Below are 25,806 nucleotides of genomic sequence, written 5' to 3' on the forward strand. Positions count from 1 at the left end.
CAGCAGCCAGAGTCAGCATCCAGGTACACAGGGGCATCTTTAAGCTTTCAGCCCAGCTGACCATGCAGAAAATAGGCAACCTCATGAGTCCACGTGAAAGCAGAAAAATAAACGCCCTGCCAACCATAGAACTAAGAGAAATGAAAACAGTTGTTCTGAGCTTCCCTGGTGGCTTAACTGGTAAAGAATCTGCCTGCAATACAGGAGACTTGGATTTGATCTCTGGGTCAGGATGATCCCTTGGAGAAGGGAATGGCAACCCACTGCAGTATTCTCGCCTGGAGAATCCCATGGACAGAGGAGCCTGGTGGGATACAGTCCTTGCGGTCACAAAGAGTTGGACACATCTGAACAATGAACACTTTCACTTTTCACTACTACTTTAAGCCACTAAGTTTCTTGGGAGTTTATCACAAAACAGTAGATAACTGATTGTATAACAATCATATTGTATAATCTCTTTAATTAAATCTATGTACTGAAAAGAAGCTTCATCTTCTCAATGGCTCTCCTGAAAGCATTACTAACCTCTTTATTCCTTAGACTATAGACGAGAGGGTTCAACATGGGGATGATTATTGTATAGAACACAGATGCCATCTGGTTGGTGTCCATAGAATGACTAGAACTTGGCTGTAAGTACATGAAGATCACAGTTCCATAGAAGATGGTGACAGCAGTGAGGTGAGAAGAACAGGTGGAAAAGGCTTTTTTCCGCCCCTCTGCTGAGTGCATTCTCAGGATGGCAAAGAATATAAACAGATAGGAGCTCACAATTACCATCAGGGCAAAAAAGACATTGAAAGCTACTAGAATAAAGAGCACCATCTCATTTACGTAGATATCAGAGCAGGAAGGAGCCAGGATTGGAGGAATATCACAGAAGAAGTGATGGACCACATTGGAATGGCAGAAGGAGAGGCAGAAAGTGAGTCCAGTGTGGATGGCAGACTCAGCAAATCCCCAGACATAGCAGGCCACGACCATCTGAGCACACACACTGGGGGTCACAGTGCTGGCGTGATGTAGAGGCTTACGCACGGCGGCATGCCAATCACAGGCCACGGCAGCTAGCAGTAAGCAGTGTGCACTGGCAAAGGCCACAAAGAAGAACACCTGAGCCACACATCCCCCATAGGAGATGACCTTATCTCCTGTGAGAAGCCCGGCCATCACCTTGGGAGTCACAGCTGAAGAGTAAACACAATCCACCAGAGAGAGGTTACTGAGGAGAAAATACATGGGGGTGTGGAGACGAGAGTCCAGCAGAATCAACGTAGTCATCTCAAGATTTCCAGTGAGAGTGATGAGATATATGAGCGTGAATATTATAAACAGCGGGACTTGCAACTCTGGGGCATCCATCAGTCCCAAGAGTCTAAACTCATTCACCTCAGTGCTGTTCTCCAGGAAGGACATTTTGGAACGATGTTTCACCTGTCAGAACAAGGGAAGCAAAATGGATGAATTATTGACGCGTGGAGGATGACTCACTGCCCATCCTGTCACCTGAATGACAGGAGCACGCCTTCATACCACTCTCAGCTCAGCTCAGCTCAGCTCAGTCATGCCCTACTCTTTGTGACCCCACGGACCTCAGCACACAAGGCCTCCCCGTCCATCACCAACTCCCGGAGTTTACTCAAACTCACATGCATTGACTTGGTGATGCCATCCACCCATCTCATCCTCTGTCGTCCCCTTCTCCTCCTGCCTTCAATCTTTCCCAGCATCAGGGTCTTTCTCAATGAGTCAGCTCTTCGCATCAGGTGGCCAAAGTATTGGAGTTTCAGCTTCAGCATCAGTCCTTCCAATGAATATTCAGGACTGATTTCCTTTAGGATGGACTGGTTATATCTCCTTGCAGACCAAGGGACTCTCAAGTGTCTTCTCCAACACCACAGTTCAAAATCATCAATTCTTTGGCACTCAACTTTCTTTATTGTGCAACTCTAACTTCCATACGTGACTACTGGAAAAACCATAGCTTTGAATAGATGGACCTTTGTTGGCAAAGTAATGTCTCTGCTTTTTAATATGCTCTCTAAGTTGGTCATAGCTTTTCTTCCAAGGAGCAAGCATCTTCTAATTTCATGGCTGCAGTCACCATCTGCAGTGATTTTGGAGCCTCCAAAATAAAGTCTGTAACTATTCCTGTTACTTCTCCATCTATTTGTCATGAAGTGATGGGACCAGGTGCCATGATCTTAGGTTTCACTCTCCTCTTTCTCTTTCATCAAGAGGCTCTTTGGTTCTTTGCTTTTGGCCATAAGGGTGGCATCATATGGATATCTGAGGTTATTGATATTTTGCCCAGTGATCTTGATTCCAGCTTGTGCTTCATCTAACCCAGCATTTCGTATGATGTACTCTGCATATAAGTTAAATAAGCAGGGTGACAATATACAGCCTGACGTACTCCTTTCCTGATTTGAAACCAGTCTGTTGCTCCATGTCCAGTTCTAACAACATTGCATAGGATCCTGGAATGTTAGGACCATGAATCAAGGCAAATTGGAAGTGGTCAAGCAGGAGACGGAAAGATTTAACGTCGACATTTTAGGAATCAGTGAGCTAAAATGGACTGGAGTGGGTGAATTTAACCTTGATGACCCTTATGTCTATCAATATAAGGTTCCCACTAACCCTGAGACTGGCAGCTTCTCACCTCCATCTTGCCGTCTGTAAAGGCACGCACTGTACTCACTAGTTCCTGACCCCACTCAGCTATTCCAAACAACCACTTAATTATGTATTGTATGTATAATTATGTATTATATATTGCTTGGGCTTCCCTGATGGCTCAGCAGGTAAAGAGCCTGCCTGCAGTGCAGAAGATGCAGGTTCGATCCCTGGGAAGGAAAGATAACCTGCAGAAGGGAATAACCACTGCAGTATTCCTGCCTGGAGAATCCCATGAACAGAGGAGCCTGACGGGCCGCAGCCCCTGGGGTCACAAAGAGTCAGACGTGACTGAACACATACACACTGCTAATGCCTATTGCTTAGTTTTATGTGGGTTAAAAGTTGTGCTTCCTCTGCAGATTACTTTTTCTGAAGACTTTTTTTGACGTGGGCCAGTTTTAAAATCTTTATTGGATTTGTTACAATATTGCTTCTGTTTCACATATAGGTTATTTTGGCCTGGAGGCATGTGGGGTCTTAGCTCCCTGACCAGGGATCAAACCCATACCCCCTGTACTGGAAGGCAAAATCTGAACCCCTGGACTGCCAGGGAAGTCCCTATTTATACTTTTATCACTGGCATTCCTAAGCAAGACATCACTCCTATTCACTGAGCACTTACCGTATGCCAAGTAGTCTGAGAAGAATAAATATTTCATTTGATCGTCTCAGCTCTCCTATGAGGTTATCACCTGAGAAAAAAGTGATATATCACTGTCTTTCTGGAGGCAAACAGTGTAAAGAATGAGATTCTCATCCAAGTAACTGTGCTGTACCTGAGGTCTAAGAAATGGAGAGTCAATTGCATGTTAAATGCAAATTTTCGACTGTGCTGAGGGTCACTGCCCCTAAATCTCATGTGGTTCAAGAGTCAGTCTTACTTAGTGAAATAAGTTTAAGTCACAAGATGAATCCAGGATGGTTCATCCTGATGGCCGTCAGAGACGGGGGAGTGGAGGGTGGGAGAAATGGGCGAGAGAGTCAAATGATACAAACTTTCAGTTACAAAATAAATCATGGGAATATAATGTACATTATAGTCAATAACACTACACTGCATATTTTAAAAAACTGTATCTCTGTATGGTGACAGATGTTATCAAGACTTATTCTGATGATCATTTTACTATTTATACCTTCTCCAGGGGATCTTCCCAATCCAGGGATCGAGCCTGGGTCTCCCGCATTGCAGGCAGACGCTTTAACCTCCGAGCCACCAGGGAAAAGATTTTACTATATTTACAAATATCAAGTCACTGTTGTGCACCTGAAACTAATAGATAGAAGACAGAAAAGCACAGAAAGTAAAGACACATTTCAGATAAAGATAAGCTAGGGCGCCATGGAAGTTTTATTTCTGCCGTACGTGTGTACGCGTTATAGGTGGGTAGATGTGCTGAGCGACAACGTAAATCATATTTTTTTCTGTAGATTTCTTATTCAAAAAGCCTAAAGCTTTTGATCTCGGGCTTCTGAAGTTACACCTGAGACCGCTCTAGTAACACAGGACCATGTACTTCATGATGTGTCCCATGGAGTTCATTTAGTGATTTATTCATGTCTTCATTTGTCCACTCAGTGCCCTGGTAAACATTTACTTACTGAGTACCCACCATTTTCTGAGTGCCGCCCTAAACACAGGGATTGTGCTCAGAAAAATATCATCTTCTATTCCTTGAGAAAAATCATTTCTTAGTTAGTGAAGGTTGTTGAAATATCTGGACTCTGGTTTGGGAACATGAGAGCATTAAAACTCAAGATTTTAAACTCCAAAGAAATTCATGGGGACACACTGCCTTTGTAACTTTACACAGCACATCCTGTAAGACCACAGACTAAACTAGGCCATAGAACTGATCTAGAAATTTACCTTACTTTTCAAGGAAAGTGGCACAACTTCCCTTGTGACCTTCAAATTGGTAGTCCCACTCAAAGAGAAAGGATCCTATTGAAGCTTTTTCTTCATGTCTCATCACAAAGACTGAAGTTCTCCAGAGGCAGGGAGATATAGGAAAAATGTTAATTTTTAAGTGAGGATGATAAAATACTTTCAAATGTGTCACACAGGGATGTTGCTGTGAGGACAAATAGGAGAACATCCTTGCATGCACTCTATAAAGGGCTGAGCAACTGCAAAAAAGGATTATCATACTCACCATGGACATTTTAGCTTGGGGTTTTATCCCTGATCATTGTTACAGGCTCAGAGTAGTATGCCTGGGAAATAAGTCCACTTAGTAAAATGGACAAACCATTACCTCAAGATAACAAACGGACTGGTCCATCTAAAATGATGTCAGAGTCATTTGGGATGTTACAGGACAGTGAAAGGAAACCAGATGGAGTTATGTGTATATGTGTATATGAAGTTATCAGGGGATCAGGTACCCAGGAGGGAAGTTATCAGCTCTCATTCCACCTGGAGAAGAAGCAATTAAACTGTCCGTAGAGACCTACCTTAGTTTGTGAAGGCACAACACGATATATCTACATCACTTGGGGTTATTTCTTTTGATAGTGCAGACATCTTTAGAAGAGATTGTCACTAACTTTCCTGATAGGATCAGACAGAATCATGAGAGGAGTAATGACAAGTGTGCTAGGACATAAATTCCATTATCTCACAGCAATGTGACTTCCTAAATTCACAACAAAGCTGTTACAGGCTGCATAACCCTTCTGCAGCCTTCCTTTATAAAAAGGAGGTGATGATAGTGGCTACTTCTTATGGATGTTCTGAGGAACGTATTAGTTAATGCTGATAAAGTTCCTCAAACAGCCTGATACATGGTAAGCTCATCAAATACTACACAAAACAAAGTCTTAATTTTCTTTGTAAAAGAGCCTCCATTTCTGAAAGTGTGATTTTCTCTAAAATAAATCATTTCTGCCTTGTGGTGGTGGTGTACAGCCGCTAGGTCATGTCCGACTCTGGGATCCCATGGACTGCAGCACGACAGTCTTCTCTGCCCTTCACTGTGCCTCAGTGTTTGCTCAAGTTCATGTCCATTGAGTCGGTGATGCCATCCAACCATCTCATCCTCTGTCATCCTCTTCTCCTCCTGCCCTCAATTTTTCGCAGCATCAGGGTCTTTTCCAATGAGATGGCTCTTCACATCAGGTGGCCAAAGTACTGGAGCTTCAGCTTTGGCATCAGTCCTTTCAATAAATATTCAGAGTTGATTTCCTTCAGGACTGACTGGTTTGATCTCCTTGCAGTCCAAGGGGACTTAAAAGTCACCATGAGTTAATTTCAAAGACCCTAACATATAGCTGTGGGATTGGGGGTGCATGTGAATAATTAACAAACCAAGAAATAAGACAGGGGAGGGTGAAAACACGAACTTTCTTAAGGTGTCGAAAATTGCAAAGCAAGGATTCATCAGTAGCATGTTTGCTTTTTTCCCTCCATTTATGGACAAAGCTGAACAATTCTGGGACTCCACCAAAACAAAAATTCAGATATATTTCTATGTGAAACTGTAACATGACCACTAGGAGTTTCCATTTTTCTGGAAGTTCTTTACCCTCAGTTCAGGTCCGTTGCTCATTTGAGTCTGACTCATTGCGACTCCATGGACTGCAGCACGCCAGGCCTCCCTGTCCATCATCAACTCCTGGAGTTTACCCAAACTCACATCCATTGAGTTGGTGATGCCATCCAACCATCTCATCCTCTGTCGTCCCCTTCTCCTCCTGCCTTCAATCTTTCCCAGCATGAGGGTCTTTCCCAATGAGTGCGCTCTTCACATCAGGTGGCCAAATTATTAGAGTTTCAGCTTCAGCATCAGTCCTTCCAATGAACACCCAGGACTGATATCCTTTAGGATGGACCGGTTGGATCTCCTTGCAGTCCAAGGGACTCTCAAGAGTCTTCTCCAACACCACAGTTCAAAAGCATCAATTCTTTGGTGCTCAGCTTTCCTTATAGTCCAACTCTCATTTCCATACACGACCACTGGAAAAACCATTGCTTTGACTAGATACACCTTTTTTGGTAAAGTATTGTCTCTGCTTTTTAATATGCTGTCTAGGTTAATTTCATGGCTGCAGTCAGTATCTGCAGTGATTTTGGAGCCCCAAAGAAATAAAGTCTGTCACTGTTTTCACTGTTTCCCCATCTATTTGCCATGAAGTGGTGGGACCAGAGGCCATGATCTTAGTTTTCTGAATGTTGAGTTTTAAGCCAACTTTTTCACTCTCTTCTTTCACTTTCACTGAGAAAGCCTCTTTAGTTCTTCTTTGCTTTCTGCCATAAGGGTGGTATCATCTGCATATCTGAGGTTATTGATATTTCTCCCAGCAATTTTGATTTCAGCGTGTGCTTCCTCCAGCCCAGCGTTTCTCATGATGTCCTTTGCATATATGTTAAATAAGCAGGGTGACAATATATAGCCTTGACGTACTCCTTTTCCTATTTGGAACCAATCCATTGTTCCATGTCCAGTTCCAACTGTTGCTTCCTGACCTGCATACAGATTTCTCTGGACACAGGTCAAGTGGTCTGGTATTCCCATCTCTTGAAGAATTTTTGAGTTTGTTGTGGTCCACACAGTTAAAGGCTTGGCATAGTCAATAAAGCAAAAATAGATGTTTTTCTGGAACTCTATTGCTTTTACAATGATCCAACAGATGTTAACAATTTGATCTCTGGTACCTGTGCCTTTTCTAAAACCAGCTTGAATATCTGGAAATTCATGGTTCACGTACTGTTAAAGCCTGGCTTGGAAAATTTTGAGCATTACTTTGCTAGCGTGTGAGATGAGTGCAATTGTGCGGTAGTTTGAGCATTCTTTGGCATTGCCTTTCTTTGGGATTGGAATGAAAACTGACCTTTTCCATCCTGTGGCCACTGCTGAGTTTTCCAAGTTTGCTGGCATCTTGGGTGCAGCACTTTCACAGCATCATCTTTTAGGATTTGAAACATCTCTACTGGAATTCCATCACCTCCACTAGCTTTGTTCGTAGTGATGCTTCCTAAGGCCCACTTGACTTTGCATTCCAGGATGTCTGGCTCTAAGTGAGTGATCACACCATCGTGATTATCTGGGTCATGAAGATCTTTTTTGTATAGTTCTTCTGGGTCTTCTTTCCACCTCTTCTTAATATCTTCTGCAACTGTTAGGTCCATACCATTTCTGTGCTTCCGGAAATGGACGTTCTTTACCCTAACTTTTCCTATTTTTGATAATTCCCCAGGATGTGAAACTTGGTAGAAATCTACACAACAGCATGTTCAAGGGTCTACTGGAGAATCTCTAGAGAGGCATGGTTTCAAGCCCTGGTTCTGTCCAAACTGCCCTGGACCTCAGGCAAGTTATTCAGTGTCTGCAAGCCTCCATTTCCTAAGTAAAATGAGAATAATAGTACCTATTCATGGAGTTGTTGTGAGGATTAAATAAGTTAAGACACGTAAAGCATGGAAAACAGCATCAATGTTCTAAGAAACTATATAAATGAGAGCTATTACTACTGTCATTGGGCTTCCCTGGTGGCTCAGAGGGTGAAGCATCTCCCTGTGATGCGGGAGACCCAGGTTCGATCCCTGGGTCGGAAAGATCCCCTGGAGAAGGAAATGGCAACCCACTCCAGTATTCTTGCCCAGAGAATCCCATGGACAGAGGAGCCTGACAGGCTACATTCCACGGGACTGCAAAGAGTTGGACACGGCTGAGTGACTTCACCTACATTTATTATTCTCATTATACTTACCATGCTCACTGCCCAGCCAGCAGCAGCAGTACTTATCTCGGTCAAGGGGATGCCACAGATAACATACCGAAGTTGGGACAGTCAGAACTTGTTGATATCCGGTGCTGTGGTACGTGACATTAGCAAAGGGCCTGCAGCTGTGAGTATGACAGCCTAAGGTAGAAGTGATGGATGTGTCAGAGGAATTGTCTTAACAAAACTGTCTCAGGGGTTTATCTTGCCTGAGTTTCCTGCCTTCTGGTTTCCTTTGTTTAACACTGATTTCCTGAGCTCAATTAGCCATCATTCTTCTTGGTTTTGTGAGTACTTCATTATTCTTCCAATAAACTCCTTTCTGTTAAGTTGGCCAGAGTGGATTTCTGCTCTGTCCATCCACAATCCTGACTCAGCAACCACATCTACGCGATGGGTGGGGCCGGTGATGCCGGAGGAGACCCCATGGAAGAAGCGGAGTGCTGCCGCCGCAGTCGCTCGGCTTCCCCAGCGGTCCTGTCTCACACTTCAGCTCCCACAGGGGTCATGACTAGGCTTCTCGACACAATGCCAACCATGGAGAATTTTGTGGATTTCATGTCTTAAATATAGGAGGAAAAGACATGCTCCTTTGTCTCTACTTACTTGCATTATCTCGGCCTATTTACACATTACCCTTGATGTTGGACCAAATAATTCAAAAGCATTCCAACTCAGCTGGGAAGAAAATAAAATAAAAGCCATGAAAGAGAAACACACTGCAGTCTGTTCTCAGGTTTCCTAATTCAACAGTATTTTAATATAAATGCATAATAAGTCTTTTAATTGCAAGTGACCAAAAGGAAAAAAAGTATAGAAAGTACCCTAATGCTAACACCAGAAAAATGCATTAAAATGGAAGAAAGTTACAGACCAACATTTCTCATGAACATAAATGCAGAAGTCCTCAACAAAATATTACCAAACCAAATCCAGCAAAGTATATAAAGAATTATACCCCACAACTAAATGGGATTTATTCCATGTATGCCAGGCTGATGCAACATTTAAATATCAGTCACTGTAATCTGGCATATTAACATGCTAATAAATAAAATAACATGATCATATCAACTGCTGCAAAAAAAATTATTTGATAAAATCCAATTTCATGATAAAAACCTTAGAAAGCCAGGAATAGAGAGAAGAAGTCACACATAAGTAGGGAAGGCTGAAAGGACCAGCAGGATGAATGTATTATTTAGCTTAATGTAGATACAGATGGGTTGATATAGAAAGAAGCACACCTTTGGACGTATATGTTTGTTATTGTTATTAAGTCTCTATGTCAAGTCTGACTCTTTTGTGACTCCATGGACTGGAGTCCACCAGGCTCCTTCTGTTCATGGAATGTCCCAGGCAAGAATACTGGAGGGGGTTGCCGTTTCTTCTTCAGGGGATCCTGACCCAGGTATTGAACCTGCACTCCTGCACTGTAGGTGGATTCTTTACCACTGAGCCACCTGGGGAGTCCAAATATGTTTGTTAGTGTGCATACATATTCCCTAGTTTTATCTTCTAAGAGCACCTAGAAGTGGGACCGCAGTAACAACGAGCCTTCCTGGCTCCTGGATCCTATTTTGTAAATATCTTCCTCTAATAGATTAAAGCAGAGCTCTTTGAAGAAATAATTTATTAATTCTGGGACTGAGCAGGTTAAATACAAGATGACCCTGAGTGTCTTATAACTCTCAAACATAAATAAGTGTTCAAATATAAAAGGATAAGGGACATGTCAAAAGGAAACAGGAAAAAAAAATATTAAAGAGTTTCCAATGATCAAACTTGGAAAAAATTTAAGCAAAATAAATAAATAAATATAATAATGGATTACAATACAGAGTGCACAGTAAGTATGTGTTCCTATGGTTACATAAACAAATCATTCAATAAATAAATAAGTGGTGGAGAAAAGATAATTTTTTCCCTTCATAAGCATTCTAAATAATTTATTGGTATATTCTCCTCCACTGCAGGAGGTCAACCTTAGTCCTCCATAGCCTGGAGGATCAACTAGACTTAGTGAGTTGCTTACAAAAAAAAAAAGAAAAGGGAGAAATTTTCTTTACACTGGACAACATAGAAAAGCTATCTTGGGCCAGTGACTGAAGTTAATATCACAGCATCAAGTCATGTTGTTTACATGTATCCCCTTATATAAGATGATGAAAAGGGGTTTTATTCTTCACATAAACCTCCAACCTTCATCTAACAATGATAAAAAATTTCAGACAAATGCAAGTTAGGAGACTTTACAAAATATTCCCCAAAACTTTAGGATTATGAAAAATGAGGAAAGATTGAGAAACTGTCATAGACAAGAAGAAATGAAGGAACCATGAGCTGTTGACTCAATGTTGTTCCTGAGTTGTCTCCTGGAACAGAAAAAAAAATTGGTTGGAAAAAATTGCAAAATCCAAATAAAAGCTAAAGTTTAGATAATAGTAACACCAATTTGATGTCCAAGTTTGACAAAGGTACCTGGTGGCTCAGCTGGTAAAGAAGCTGCCTGCAATGCAGGAGACCTGGGTTCGATCCCTGGGTTGGGAAGATCCCCTGGAGAAGGGAACGGCTACCCACTCCAGCATTCTGACCTGGAGAATCCCATGGACTGCACACAGAGAGTCGGACATGACTGAGAGACTTTCCCTTTCACACATGGTAAAGACAATCACAGTAGGGTCAGGGAATGGGTATATGGGAATTGTCAGCAATACCTCTGTAAACTTTTTAAAATTTTAGAATACTCTAAAATTTTAAAAATATTTAAAATAATAATAAAATGATTCTAGCAGGAGAAACATTCCTCATCGCGTAGACTTTAGAGCTAGAGGGAATGTCACTAGTATCCCATCAACATACACTAGTGAGATAAATTTAGGCTTGTCCCACTAGAATCAGCATGATTGCCTTAAGGCATTAAAGTGAAATCACTCAGTTGTGTCCGACTCTTTGCGACCCGTGGACTGTAGCCCACCAAGCTCCTCCATCCATGGGATTCTCCAAGCAAGAATACTGGAGTCGGTTGCCATTTCCTTCTCCAGGGCATTAAAGCACAGTCTTATAAACCTTGAGATGCTGAAGGCTTCTAATTGCATAAAGATAGAGAAGACAAACAAACAAATACCATTGTGTAGCTTTATTACAGATCACTGGAAGGTAAAAATCAAGTGATAATTATGTCTCATACTAGCTTACTGAATATAGGTTATATTTACATTCAATAGGGGTATTTAGAATTATTAATATGCTACTGGAGGTCAGTGGAGAACTAACTCCAGAAAGAATGAAGGGATGGAGCCAAGGCAAAAACAATACACAGATGTGGGTGTGACTGGTGATAGAAGCAAGGTCCAATGCTGTAAAGAGTAATTATGCATAGGAACCTGGAATGTCAGGTCCATGAATCAAGGCAAATTGGAAGTGGTCAAACAGGGGATGGCAAGAGTGAATGTCGACATTCTAGGAATCAGCGAACTAAAATGGACTGGAATGTGTGAATTTAACTCAGATGACCATTATATCTACTACTGTGGGCAGGAATCCCTCAGAAGAAATGGAGTAGCCATCATGGTCAACAAAAGAGTCCAAAATGATCTCTGTTCATCTCCAAGGCAAACCATTCAATATTGCAGTAATCCAAGTCTATGCCCCAACCAGTAACGCTGAAGAAGCTGAAGTTGAACAGTTTTATGAAGACCTAAAAGACCTTTTAGAACTAACACCCAAAAAAGATGTCCTTTACGTTATAGGGGACTGGAATGCAAAAGTAGGAAATCAAGAAACACCTGGAATAACAGGCAAATTTGGCCTTGGAATGCGGAATAAAGCAGGGCAAAGACTAATAGAGTTTTGCCAAGAAAATGCACTGGTCATAGCAAACACCCTCTTCCAACAACACAAGAGAAGACTCTACACATGAACATCACCAGATGGTCAACACCGAAATCAGATTGATTATATTCTCTGCAGCAAAAGATGGAGAAGCTCTATACAGTCAACAAAAACAAGACCAGGAGCTGACTGTGGCTCAGATTATGAACTCATTACCAAATTCAGACTCACATTGAAGAAAGTAGGGAAAACTGCTAGACCATTCCGGTATGACCTAAATCAAATCCCTTATGATTATACAGTGGAAGTGAGAAATAGATTTAAGGGCCTAGATCTGATAGATAGAGTGCCTGATGAACTATGGCATGAGGTTCGTGACATTGTACAGGAGAGAGGGATCAAGACCATCCCCATGGAAAAGAAATGCAAAAAGCAAAATGGCTGTCTGGGGAGGCCTTACAAATACCTGTGAAAGAAGAGAGGCGAAAAGCAAAGGAGAAAAGGAAAGATATAAGCATCTGAATGCAGAGTTCCAGAGAATAGCAAGAAGAGATAAGGAAGCCTTCTTCAGCGATCAATGCAAAGAAATAGAGGAAAACAACAGAATGGGAAAGACTAGAGATCTCTTCAAGAAAATTAGAGATACCAAGGGAACATTTCATGCAAAGATGGGCTCGATAAAAGACAGAAATGGTATGGACCTAACAGAAGCAGAAGATATTAAGAAGAGGTGGCAAGAATACACAGAAGAACTGTACAAAAAAGATCTTCATGACCCAGATAATCATGATGGTGTGATCACTCACCTAGAGCCAGACATCATGGAATGTGAAGTCAAGTGGGCCTTAGAAAGCATCACTACAAACAAAGCTAGTGGAGGTGATGGATTTCCAGTTGAGCTGTTTCAAATCCTGAAAGATGATGCTGTGAAAGTCCTGCACTCAATATGCCAGCAAGTTTGGAAAACTCAGCAGTGGCCACAGGACTGGAAAAGGTCAGTTTTCATTCCAATCCCGAAGAAAGGCAATGCCAAAGAATGCTCAAACTACTGCACAATTGCACTCATCTCACATGCTAGTAAAGTAATGCTCAAAATTCTCCAAGCCAGGCTTCAGCAATACGTGAACCATGAACTCCCTGATGTTCAAGCTGGTTTTAGAAAAGACAGAGGAACCAGAGATCAAATTGCCAACATCTGCTGGATCATGGAAAAAGCAAGAGAGTTCCAGAAAAACATCTATTTCTGCTTTATTGACTATGCCAAAGCCTTTGACTGTGTGGATCACAATAAACTGTGGAAAATTCTGAAAGACATGGAAATATCAGACCACCTGACCTGCCTCTTGAGAAATCTGTATGCAAGTCAGGAAGCAACAGTTAGAACTGGACATGGAACAACAGACTGGTTCCAAATAGGAAAAGGAGTACATCAAGGCTGTATATTGTCCCCCTGCTTATGTAACTTCTATGCAGAGTACATCATGAGAAACACTGGGCTGGAAGAAACACAAGCTGGAATCAAGATTGCCAGGAGAAATATCAATCACCTCAGATATGCAGATGACACCACCCTTATGGCAGAAAACGAAGAGGAGCTAAAAAGCCTTTTGATGAAAGTGAAAGAGGAGAGTGAAAAAGTTGGCTTAAAGCTCAACATTCAGAAAATGAAGATCATGGCATCCACTCCCATCACTTCATGGGAAATAGATGGGGAAACAGTGGAAACAGTGTCAGACTTTATTTTTTTGGGCTCCAAAATCACTGCAGATGATGACTGCAGCCATGAAATTAAAAGATGCTTACTCCTTGGAAGAAAAGTTAGGACCAACCTAGATAGCATATTCAAAAGCAGAGACATTACTTTGCCAACTAGTCAAGGCTATGGTTTTTCCAGTAGTCATGTATGGATGTGAGAGTTGAACTGTGAAGAAGGCTGAGTGCCGAAGAATTGACGCTTTTGAACTGTGGTGTTGGAGAAGCCTCTTGAGAGTCCCTTGGACTGCAAGGACATCCAGCCAGTCCATTCTGAAGAAGATCAACCCTGGGATTTCTTTGGAAGGAATGATGCTAAAGCTGAAACTCCAGTACTTTGGCCACTTCATGCGAAGAGTTGACTCATTGGAAAAGACTCTGATGCTGGGAGGGATTGGGGGCAGGAGGAGAAGGGGACGACCGAGGATGAGATGGCTGGATGGCATCACGGACTCGATGGACATGAATCTGAGTGAACTCCGGGAGTTGGTGATGGACAGGGAGGCCTGGCGTGCTGCAGTTCATGGGGTCGCAAAGAGTTGGACACGACTGAGCGACTGAACTGAACTGAACTGAAGAGTTAATTATACATTTAGCATATGAAGTAATTTTCCAAATTGAATCAAATGTTAAAAACTTTTAATAGTTTCTTATGTTTGTGTCTTTTGTGACTTACTATATAGAATCTATCCGATGTTACTCGCCACTTAATGAGACATAATTCCAAAGGGAAAAATGTTTAAGATGGTTTCAGATTATCTATTGGATGCTGTGGGTCCCAAAAGTTCATTGTGTAACTGAGAGTGGGTCTGACTGCTCACCACTCAAAAGTCATTAAAGGCAAGGTGGGTGGAAAGGGAAATTTGCTTCATTTTGGATGATGGCAACTGCCAGGAAGAGCAGACTCCTGTCCAAAGGCCAGCTCTGTCCCCAACCCCAGCAGTCAGAGGGCAAGAGCTTTCGTAGGCTGAGGGAGGGAGCTACACGGAGACACGACGCAGTCAGCTCTGACAGTCATCTTGAAGCTGGTCTTTTGTGGTCTGACCAGTGTCCTTTTGATTGTTTTAATGACAATGAGTCTGCAGTTCCAGGGTTACTTTGTTCCCATGTTTTTTTAGGCCAATTCTTGGAACTGTGGCAGCTTTTGTCATGACTACAGGCTGGTCATCATGTATCGTCATGTCTCCACCTGGTGGGGGTTTCAGTACCTGTGGCCCAGAATACTATCCACAGCCCTTGAGAAGGGGCTAAAGGGCCTAGACTTTGCTTGCTTACTAAATTAGTGTTATTTGGTCCCCTTGACTATGTCCCTTTGTTTCTGTGCCTTCTCACTTCTCTGCCCCCACTAGCTTTCTTCCACTCTAGTCATTTTATCTCTTTGAAAATTATCATGTGAACATGCTATTTCTCCAAAATGACTGAGTCAAGGTGGAAATATTCTTATAATCCATTAAATGCCATGCTTATGTAGCTTCCCATAAAAAGTGCCAATAAAATGACACCTTCATTTGAAAAATGACAAAACTCTTCCTCTACATTGGACAATTTTTCAATTAAATAAATAAAGGTTCAACATAACTTTATATTCCAATACCCTAATTTATTTTGATTTTACTAAGGGGAATACACTGTAATATAATCAACAGCAGTTCAAAGATTTAAAATATAATGCAGAAAAGACTCAATTTATTTGTACTTTTGCCAATTGTTTAGTGAGAATCTACTGTGAAACACAGAACCAGTTAGGTACGGAGAATCACATGATGAGAAAAAGAGATAAAGTCACTGTTCTTAAGGAACTTACATTCTAGCTGGGGGAAATAGTTAACAAACCAGTGGGCAAATAAATATACAAGAGTGATTGTTGATAAGGATTATAAAGAAAAATACAGGGTTAAGTGTTGGTGTGTAAGGGGATGAGAGAGTGTTTTATAAAGATAGTCAGGGAAGTCTCTGGGTTAGGATAACATTTAAGGACATTCTGAATTAAGTAAGAGAAGATTCCACTCGGAGCAGCAAATTCAAAGGCTCTGATGCAGAAACATGTGAAGTTGTCAAGAAATAGCAAGTGAATCGGTGTGAGTGGAGCCCGGAGAAGACTTGGAGAGCAAAAAAGGTGACCTAACTCAACTAAAGTACGAACAAATGAGAAGCATCAACCATTTCAAAGTATTTTCAGACAGAAAATGCACAATGTTATTAATACTCTGCATTTTTTTAAACATAATTAAACTTTGTGATCATATATAAATAATGGAAAATGCTTTTATTTTCTTTATTTTTCTTATATTCAAGTTCATTCATCCTTTTGAAAATCGTAATGTGAACATTTGGTTTTACAAAATGACTCAGCCAAGACAGACATATAACTTCATTTAAATGTGATATTTATGTGTCTTTCAATAAAATGTGCCAATGAAGCCCATCCTTTCATTTAGGATTACATAACTTTTTTTTTTTTTTTACCAATTAAGGGTCTTAAAACAGATATTCCATTAAAGAAATAAGATTAGACATAAATTTGTATCCTAATAGCTTTAAATTAATCTTAAATTATTGTGTTATAAACCACCTGCACCACAAATTTACGAGGGTCATGTGTATGTCATCATATGCCCACACAGAGCATACATATGTGTTTCTGTTCATGAACTTGCTGGTCCCACTGATTTACATGTATGTTTGCACTGCCATGTGATAGAGAAAATGCCTGTGTAGCAAGTGAATAAGTAAAAAACCATTAGAAATATCTTTAAGAAGCAGGACTCAAAATGTCTTATGCTTTACTTGAGCCATATTTAGTTCAAGTATCACATATATTTTATTTTTATTATACAACAGATTTCTGAGTGGTAAGAATATAACTTCAGCAATTAAATGTACTTCAAGGCTAAAAATGTGAATGGAAAGACTTAGAGGAACAAAACTAGATTACTGTACATCAGGCAGCATTAAAACCCTAGAGAGGATTTCACCTTCCCCCAAACCTTCTTGAATGCACTTTTCACCTCTTTGTTCCTCAGGCTGTAGACTATAGGGTTCAGCATGGGGATGACCATAGCATAGAACACAGAGGCCACTTTGTCTGCGTCCATGGAATGGTTGGCGCTGGGTTGTAAGTACATGAAGATGATGGTCCCATAGAAGATGCTGACTGCCGAGAGGTGACTAGCGCAGGTGGACAAGGCTTTTTGGTATCCCTTAGCTGACTGCATCTTCAAGACAGTGATAAATATGAGAAGGTAGGAAGTAAATATTACCAGAAGAGCAAAAGAGACATTAAAGCTTGAAATTAAAATGAGAACCACCTCTCTAACATGTTTATCAGAGCAAGAGAGAGCCGTGAGAGCTGGAATATCACAGAAAAAGTGATGGACCACCTTGGACTTACACAGAGAAAGACTGAATGTGCCCCCAACATGGATGCAGGCATTCATGAATCCACAGACGTAGGAGCCTATGGCCAGACGGGCACACACACTCGTCTTCATGGTGATGGTGTAACGTAGGGGTTCACACACTGCGGCGTGGCGATCATAGGCCATTGCAGCTAAGAGGAAATTTTCCACACTGGCAAAGGCTGCGAAAAAGAATATCTGAGTAGCACAGGCATTGTATGAGATGACCTTGTCTGCTCTAAGAAACCCAGCCATCACTTTCGGTGTGATAGCTGAGGAGTACCCAAAGTCCACCAAAGACAGATTAATGATGAAAAAGTACATTGGGGTGTGGAGACGGGAGTCCAACAGGATCAGTGTGATCATCCCCAGGTTTCCAAAAACACTGATGAGGTAAATGAGGGTGAAAACAATAAAGAGGGGGACCTGAAGTTCTGGAGCATTGGTGAGACCCACCAAAATGAAATCTGTCCCCTCTGTACCATTCTCCATGGGAATTTTCTAAATTCTCTGTAGTAATGAGAAAGCAGGGAACATCTGGTAGACAGCAAAGAGTTTGCGCTGGGATCATAGAAACACCCGGTTATTTTGTCACTTTATGATGGCAATAAATTGTTCTTCTTGATTCTCCGATCTAAAGCATAGGTTTGGTCTTCCCTGGTGGGCTAGTGGCTAAGAGGCTGCCTGCCGATGCAGGGGGCATGGGTTGGATTCCTCATCCAGGAGAGTCCCACATGCTGTGGAGCAACCAAACCCAGGCCCCACAGCTGTTGAAATGCACACACTCTAGAGCCCAAGCTCCACAACAAGAGAACTCACAGCAGTGAAAAGCCCATGCACCACAGCCAGGAAGAGGCCCTGCTCACCACAACTATAGAAAGCCCATGAGCAGCGACAAAGACTCAAAACAGTCAGGAAACTGGGGAAAAAATAAAGCATAGAGAGGAATAAAAAACTTAGCAAATGAATTCTCTAACAGTTACATGCTGTTGAAGCTGAAAGATCCATGCAGATTACATTGTCAGTTTCCCACTTGTGCAAATGAACAAGCTGAGGTGCAGAAAAAGATGTTTATTTGTTTTATATCACACAATACATTGACCACCTGATGCGAAGAAGGTCATTTGAAAAGACCCTGATGCTGGGAAAGATTGAAGATGGGAGGAGAAGGGGATGACAGAGGATGGGGTGGTTGGATGGCATCTCAGACTCAATGGGCATGAGTTTCAGTAAGCTCCAGGAGTTGGTAATGGACAGGGAAGCCTGGCATGCTGTGGTCCATGGGGTCACAAAGAGTTGGACACAACTGAGTGACTGAACTGAACTGAACTGACTGATCACACATTTACCATAAACACATCTTCCAAATCAAATCACTACAATCTGTCAACAGGTTATGTTTATACAGTGCTCTCTCCAAGTACACATTTAAGTTTAATATGCTTAAATATGCTTAATCCTCTCAACTAACCTACAAAAGGTTAAGTGTTTTGAGTAAGTTTATCTGAGTATCAACTGACAGAGTCAAGCTTTGGACCCAGGCAGAGTGATTTCCAGGACGCATGCACCTAACTGAAATTTAATTGAATTTATTTTTAACTAAAGTGAAAAGTGAAGTCACTCAGTCATGTCCGACTCTTTGCGACCCATGGACTGTAGCCCACCAAGCTCCTCCATCCATGGGATTCTCCAGGCAAGAATACTGGAGTGGGTTGCCATTTCCCACTAAAGCGTATATTTATTGATTGCATATCGTAGAGGCATACATAGCCAACGGGGCAATTATAAAAAGAAAATGTGCCATGGAATGTTGAGCTTGGGTTCTGAAAAGAGGTGCATATGTATTCAAAAGCCCTATAATTTAAAACCTAGGAGACATTGTTCGTGAAATAACATCTTTGAGGCTCATTGTCTCTATAAAATGAGATGGTAATTAGATCCTTGAAAAACAATTATTATAACAGTTAAATGAGGTAATATATATATGTATTATTTTTTACTTTATTTTACTTTACAATACTGTATTGGTTTTGCCATACATTGACATGAGTCCACCACGGGTGTATACAAGCTTCCAGTCCTGAATCCCCCTCCCACCTCCCACCCCATATTAGCACAACTAAGGTGTTGCCATGAAAGTGAAAGAAAGTGGAAATGAAAGTCACTCAGTTCTGTCCGATTCTTTGCAACCCCATGGTCCATGGAATTCTCCAGGCCAGAATAGTGCAGTGGGCAGTCAACAAGAGAGTCTGAAATGCAGTACTTGGATGCAATCTCAAAAATGACAGAATGATCTCTGTTGGTTTCCAAGGCAAACCATTCAATGTCACAGTAATCCAAGTCTATGCTCCAACCAGTAATGCTGAAGAAGCTGAATCTGAATGGTTCTATGAAGACCTACAAGATCTTCTAAAACTAACACTCAAAAAAGATGTCCTTTTCATTATATGGGACTGGAATGCAAAAGTAGGGAGTCAAGAGATACCTGGGTAACAGGCAAATTTGACCTTAGAATACAGAATGAAGCAGGGCAAAGGCTAACAGAGTTTTGCCAAGAGGACTCACTGGTCATAGCAAACACCCTCTTCCAACAACACAAGAGAAGACTCTACACATGGACATCACCAAATGGCCAATACTTAAATCAGGTTGATTATATTCTTTGCAGCCAAAGATGGATAAGCTCTATAAAGTCAGCAAAAACAAGACCAGGCGCTTACTGTGGCTCAGATCATGAACTCCTTATTACCAAATTCAGACTTAAATTGAAGAAAGTAGGGAAAACCCCTAGACCATTCAGGTATGACCTAAATCAAATCCCTTATGATTATACAGTGGAATTGAGAAATAGATTCAAAGGATTAGATCTCATAGACTGAGTGCCTGAAGAACTATGGATGGAGGTTCATGATGTTGTACAGGAGGCAATTATCAAGACCATCCCCAAGAAGAAGAAGTGAAAAAAGGCAAAATGATTGTCTGAGGAGGCCTCACAAATAGCTGAGAAAAGAAAAGAAGCTAAAGGCAGAGGAAAGATATATCCATTTTAATGCAGAGTTTCAAAGAATACCAAGGAGAGATAAGAAAGCCTTTTTAAGTGATCAATGTACAGAAATAGAGGAAAGCAATAGAATGGGAAAGACTAGAGATCTCTTCAAGAAAATTAGAGATACCAAGGGAATATTTCATGCAAAGATGGGCACAGTAAAGGACAGAAATGGTACGGACCTAAAAGAAGTAGAAGATATTAAGAAGAGGTGGCAAGAATACACAGAAGAACTGTACAAAAATGATCTTCATGACCCAGATATCCACGATGGTGTGATCACTCACCTAGAGCCAGACATCCTGGAATGTGAAGTCAAGTGGGCCTTAGAAAGCATCACTACAAACAAAGCTAGTGGAGGTGATGGAATTCTAGTTGAGCTATTTCAAATCCTAAAGGATGATGCTGTGAAAGTGCTGCACTCAATATGTCAGCAAATTTGAAAAACTTAGCAGTGGCCACAGGACTGGAAAAGGTCAGTTTTCATTCCAATCCCAAAGAAAGGCAATGTCAAAGAATGCTCAAACTACTGCACAATTGCACTTATCTCACATGCTAGCAAAGTAATGCGCAAAATTCTCCAACCCAGGTTTCAACAGTACATGAACCGTGAACTTCCAGATGTTCAACCTGTATTAGAAAAGACAGAGGAACCAGAGATCAAATTGCCAACATTTGTTGGATCATGGAAAAAGCAAGAGAGTTCCAGAAAAACATTTACTTCTGCTTTATTGACTATGCCAAAGCCTTTGACTATATGGATCACAATAAACTGTGGAAAATTCTGAAAGAGATGGGAATACCAGGCCACCTGACCCACCTCTTGATAAATGTGTATGCAGATCAGGAAGAAACAGAACTGGAGATGGAACAACAGACTGGTTCCAAACTGGGAGAGGGGTACATCAAGACTGTGGATTATCACCCTGCTTATTTAACTTATATGTCAGGCAAAATGCCTGGCTGGATGAAGCAGAAGCTGGATCAAGATTGCCGGGAGAAATATCAATAACCTCACATATGCAGATGACACCACACTTATGGCAGAAAGTGAAGAAGAACTAAAGAGCCTCTTGATGAAAGTGAAAGAAAAGAGTGAAAAATTTGGCTTAAAGCATCTGGTCCCATCACTCATGGCAAATAAACGCAGAAATAATTGAAACAGTGAGAGTTTTTTTGGGGGGGAGGGGGGGCCTCCAAAATCACTGCAGATGGTGACTGCAGCCATGAAATTAAAAGATGCTTTCTCCTTGGAAGAAAAGCTATCACCAACCTAGACAGCATATTAAAAAGCAGAGGCATTACTTTGCCAACAAAGGTCCGTCTAGTCAAAGCTATGATTTCTCCAGTAGTCATGTATGGATGTGAGAGTTGGACTATAAAGAAAGCTGAGCACCAAAGAACTGATGCTTTTGAACTATGGTTTTGGAGAAGACCCTTGATAGTCCCTTGGACTACAAGGAGATCCCGTGAGTCAATCGTGAAGAAAATCAGTCCTGAATTTTCATTACAAGGACTGATGCTGAAGCTGAAACTCCAATACTTTGGCCACCTGATATGAAAATCTCACTCATGGGAAAAGACCGTGATGCTGGGAAAGATTGAAGACAGGAGGAGAAGGGGACGGCAGAGGATGTGGTGATTGGATGGCATCACTGACTTGATGGACACGAGTTTGAGTGAGCTCTGGGAGTTGGTGATGGACAGGGAGGCTTTCTGTGCTGCAGTCCATGGGGTTGCAAAGAATCGGACAGTACTGAGCAACTGAGCTGAACTGAACTGAGCTGTTCCCTTCTCCAGGGGATCTTCCCAACCCAGGGCTCGAACACAGGTCTCCCACAGGCAGGAAGATGACAACATAGCAAATCCTGATAAATTGTTATGCTATCGTTACCATGAAGTGATGATCTCTATCTTGGTTTAGGAAAGGTGGATGGTGATTTTCAGGGTCTCACATTGTGGGCGAGTTAGAAGTCTGGGAGACTTATTTCTCAACATGCCTTTCCTCACACATGAGTTCATTTAGTCTTTCTTGTGCCCGCCAGGATTTCTTACTCTATCCCAGACATCTTAGGGCTTCCCTGGTGGTGCGTTGGTAAAGAGTCCACCTGTCAATGCAGAAAGTGCTGGTTCGATCCCTGGATGGGGAAGATCCCTTGGAGTAAGCAGTGGCAACCCGCTCCAGCATTCTTGGCTGGAAAATCCCATGGATAGAGGAATCCACGGGGTTGCAAAAGATTTCAACACGAGTTAGTGACTTAACAACCAGACATTTTATATGAAAATTCAAGGATGTTCAGCCTATCTTGCTTAGTTTTCCTTCTGATCCATATTTGAAAGAGTTTTCTTCTCTCAAACTCATTTTTACTCACTTCACTCTCATTCATTAGCTGGGTCACAGAAATATAGGACTGGTAAATGATGGTCCAGGAGTTTAATTCTAGTCTGCACCTCTGTTCTGGAGCAAGTTCCATGTTTTTACTTTTTAATTAAGATCTGGAGCATTGGAAGCATGTTCATTCTCTGGCAGCGCTTGTCTCTAAAATCTTTCTCTGTCCATGCTGCTATTTAAGTTCCCGTTCCTAGTCTCTAAAGGATTTGTGCTTACCAATTTCTGACAAATGTGGTAAAATAACCTATAACGATTTATAGTATACGCTGGGTCCTAAAATCTCGAATAAGAGAAATATATATTTAGATATAGACATGTCTCAGTCTTCACAGTAAATGTTGACTCTATCATGAATGTTTCAGAGATACGAAAAATGAGAATTTGAGAAGTTAGTTCCTAAAGTACCTATATAACACAACATAAATTTAATATTTAAATGAATATATGATTCATTTTGCAGCCTATGCTACTGAATGACTGCTCCATCAACTTTTCTAAATGTCCTGAAAAGGGTGAGATTGTGAGGTAAGAATAGTAAGTGGCACAGAGATCTAAAAAAACCTCATGAGGACTCTTCTGGAATCTAAACAACTGTTAATTCAAACAGTGCAAGCTTCCACCACAGTGACATGAGAAGAGAGACTTACCACCTACTCAGTCAGAGCATCACCTACTGTTTTGGTCCATCCTCTTTAGGAACATAACGTAGAGCTTCATGAGCATAACTGAACTTCCAACTAGAGGAATTATTTTGTAATGTGACTCTATCCCAGTTTTTTCAGGAAAATGTTTATGACATTCCAATTTGAGCTCAAATAGCTCATAGTATCAGCTTCGTCACTGCTTTTTACGTGTATTACACTTCTTGTTCAAAATGTGTATGGAATATAGAAGCTTACCTGTCTTTTGAAAAAAGAGGCTGCAAATCCTGAATTTTCAGTCTGATCTGAAGCTCTTCCAGGGTAGAATTTAAAAATTCTGTTGAAGAAACTCTCTCTGTGATGCTAATCAAAAGGTGTCCTTATAATTGTCGCTTACCTTAGACCAAACTTTTGTGACATAGATATAATATGATTGACACATAAGCATAATTCAGCGACTTGTGGCCACGAAGAGCTAAGGAAAGGAGGTCTATAATATAGCTCAGTAAATTGTTGTCATTTTGACTACATTCCGTATAATGTTTAACTTGTGGGTTTTCCTTGTCAGTGGCTGCAGACTCACAGAAAATCCTGTTTTGAGGAAGGCCTTTATGTGTGCTAACAACTATTTACATTCAGATGAGTAAATAAATGACGAGAGGTTCCGTATGTAGCCTGTTCCTTCTAAAATGATGTCAAGGAGAACTACTTTGGGATTTTAGAAGCCAATGAATGGGAGTCAGGAGGGAATGTTAGGGACCTGGAACTTGTATCAGGACAAGCCCCCATGAGATAGCCAAAGGCACTCATTTCGCTTACTTCAGAAAGAAGCAATTAAATTGCCTCGAGGATGAGCTTGGCTTCCTGAGCACGCAGATATATTTACACTATTTTCTTGTCATTTCTTTCTCTTTTTTTCAGTTTAAGTGTAATTTATTTGCAACTTTGTATTTTAGTGTACAGTTCTGAGAGTTTGGGCAGATGTGTGTGATCATGTAACCACCAACACAATCATAATAAAGAACAGGCTTGTCTGCCCTCAAATTTCCCTGCTCTTTCTCAGTGAAACTCTCCTGCCACTCCCAGATACTGGAACCTGAATTTGTCGCATGACTGTTCCTTTGTAAGAAATATCATACAAGTGAAATCATACAGCATGTACCTTTTGGGGTCTGGCTACTCTCATCTGGGATAACATAATATGTTCATCCTTTTGCAGCTCATATCAGTAGATTGGTATTTTTTATTTATCAAGTACTATTCTTTTATATGGAATATAGCCAGGTTGCTTATTTTTAGTTTTACTGATTACAGTTAAATCTGCTATAAACATTTGCATATAGTTTTGTGTTTGAACACTGGTTTGCATTTCACTTGAGTAAATATCTTTAAGTGGAATTGTTGGCTGATGGGGTAAGTTTATGTCTCACTTTATAAGACTGCCAACTTTATAAACAAGTAACATACCACTTGCATTCCCACCAGTAAAGTGTCTCAATTCCTTCATGCCATTGCCAGTCCTTGGTACTGTCTACACCAGGGTTGAGTGTTCCTGACAGAATGAGGCAACTGAGTGAAGTTACTAAGGCTGTGAGGAAGCTGTGTTGTCCACAGAACTGAGAGAGGTCTGTCGGCTCCACAGCAGCAACTGGTAGGACTGCTGGAGAAGGCCAAACCACAGGTGTCTAAAGCTGTGATATTGTTCAGGAGAAGTAAGGGAAAAATTAAAGTTTTTAATGATATCTAGAAAATGATAAGTGGGCTTTAAGAAGTTCTGACATTTTCCTGGGTATTGAGAAGGTTATGGTCATGTTCAAGGTTATGGAAAGAACAGAGCAGATGCCAGTTACTTATTCCAGCTGACCTCGAGGACCTGCACAAACAGAAAACAAAAGCCAAAGCAAGATTTGCCAACTGTCTCCCTAAATTTCGATGGTCCCCAATCCACACATTCAGACCCTCTCATCAAAATGTGCATAAGGAAAACTCTGAATGTTGGTTGGCCAGTACTACAGTTGCAACCCCAGAGAAGACAGGCTTATAAATAAAAATGGGATTTTAAAAGACTGGGCAGAGACTTCAGTGGCTCTACAGCACAAGGAAACAGACCCTAAAATTAGTACAGGCAGGTCACTAAACAAACAAAAGCAAATATCTAACCATTACAAGCTAATCAGAATTCAGTTTCTACACTGTATTGTTTAAAGCGTCCATTTATTTAACACACACACACACACAGATGTGAATGATGAAAATTTGGAGGGAAATATGAAGAAGTAGTCAAGAGAAACTCTCTGAGGATGTCCACACACTTTCAAAGAACCGAGGGAAGCA

General features: G+C 41.2%; 2 protein-coding genes across 2 annotated transcripts; both read right to left on the minus strand.

Moving 5' to 3' along the window:
- Positions 1–471: 471 nt before the first annotated feature.
- LOC138420473 (olfactory receptor 5B2-like) lies at positions 472–1,419 on the minus strand. Its single transcript, XM_069553705.1, has one exon. The coding sequence runs from the start codon at positions 1,417–1,419 to the stop codon at positions 472–474; it is 948 nt and encodes a 315-aa protein (XP_069409806.1).
- Positions 1,420–16,946: 15,527 nt separating this feature from the next.
- On the minus strand, positions 16,947–17,885 carry LOC138420464 (olfactory receptor 5B2-like). The gene has a single exon (XM_069553697.1). It carries the CDS (start codon positions 17,883–17,885, stop codon positions 16,947–16,949), a length of 939 nt encoding a protein of 312 aa, XP_069409798.1.
- Between the last annotated feature and the right edge of the window lie 7,921 nt (positions 17,886–25,806).

Source organism: Ovis canadensis, chromosome 15, assembly GCF_042477335.2.
Source record: "Ovis canadensis isolate MfBH-ARS-UI-01 breed Bighorn chromosome 15, ARS-UI_OviCan_v2, whole genome shotgun sequence".
Classification (NCBI taxonomy): Eukaryota; Metazoa; Chordata; class Mammalia; order Artiodactyla; family Bovidae; genus Ovis; species Ovis canadensis.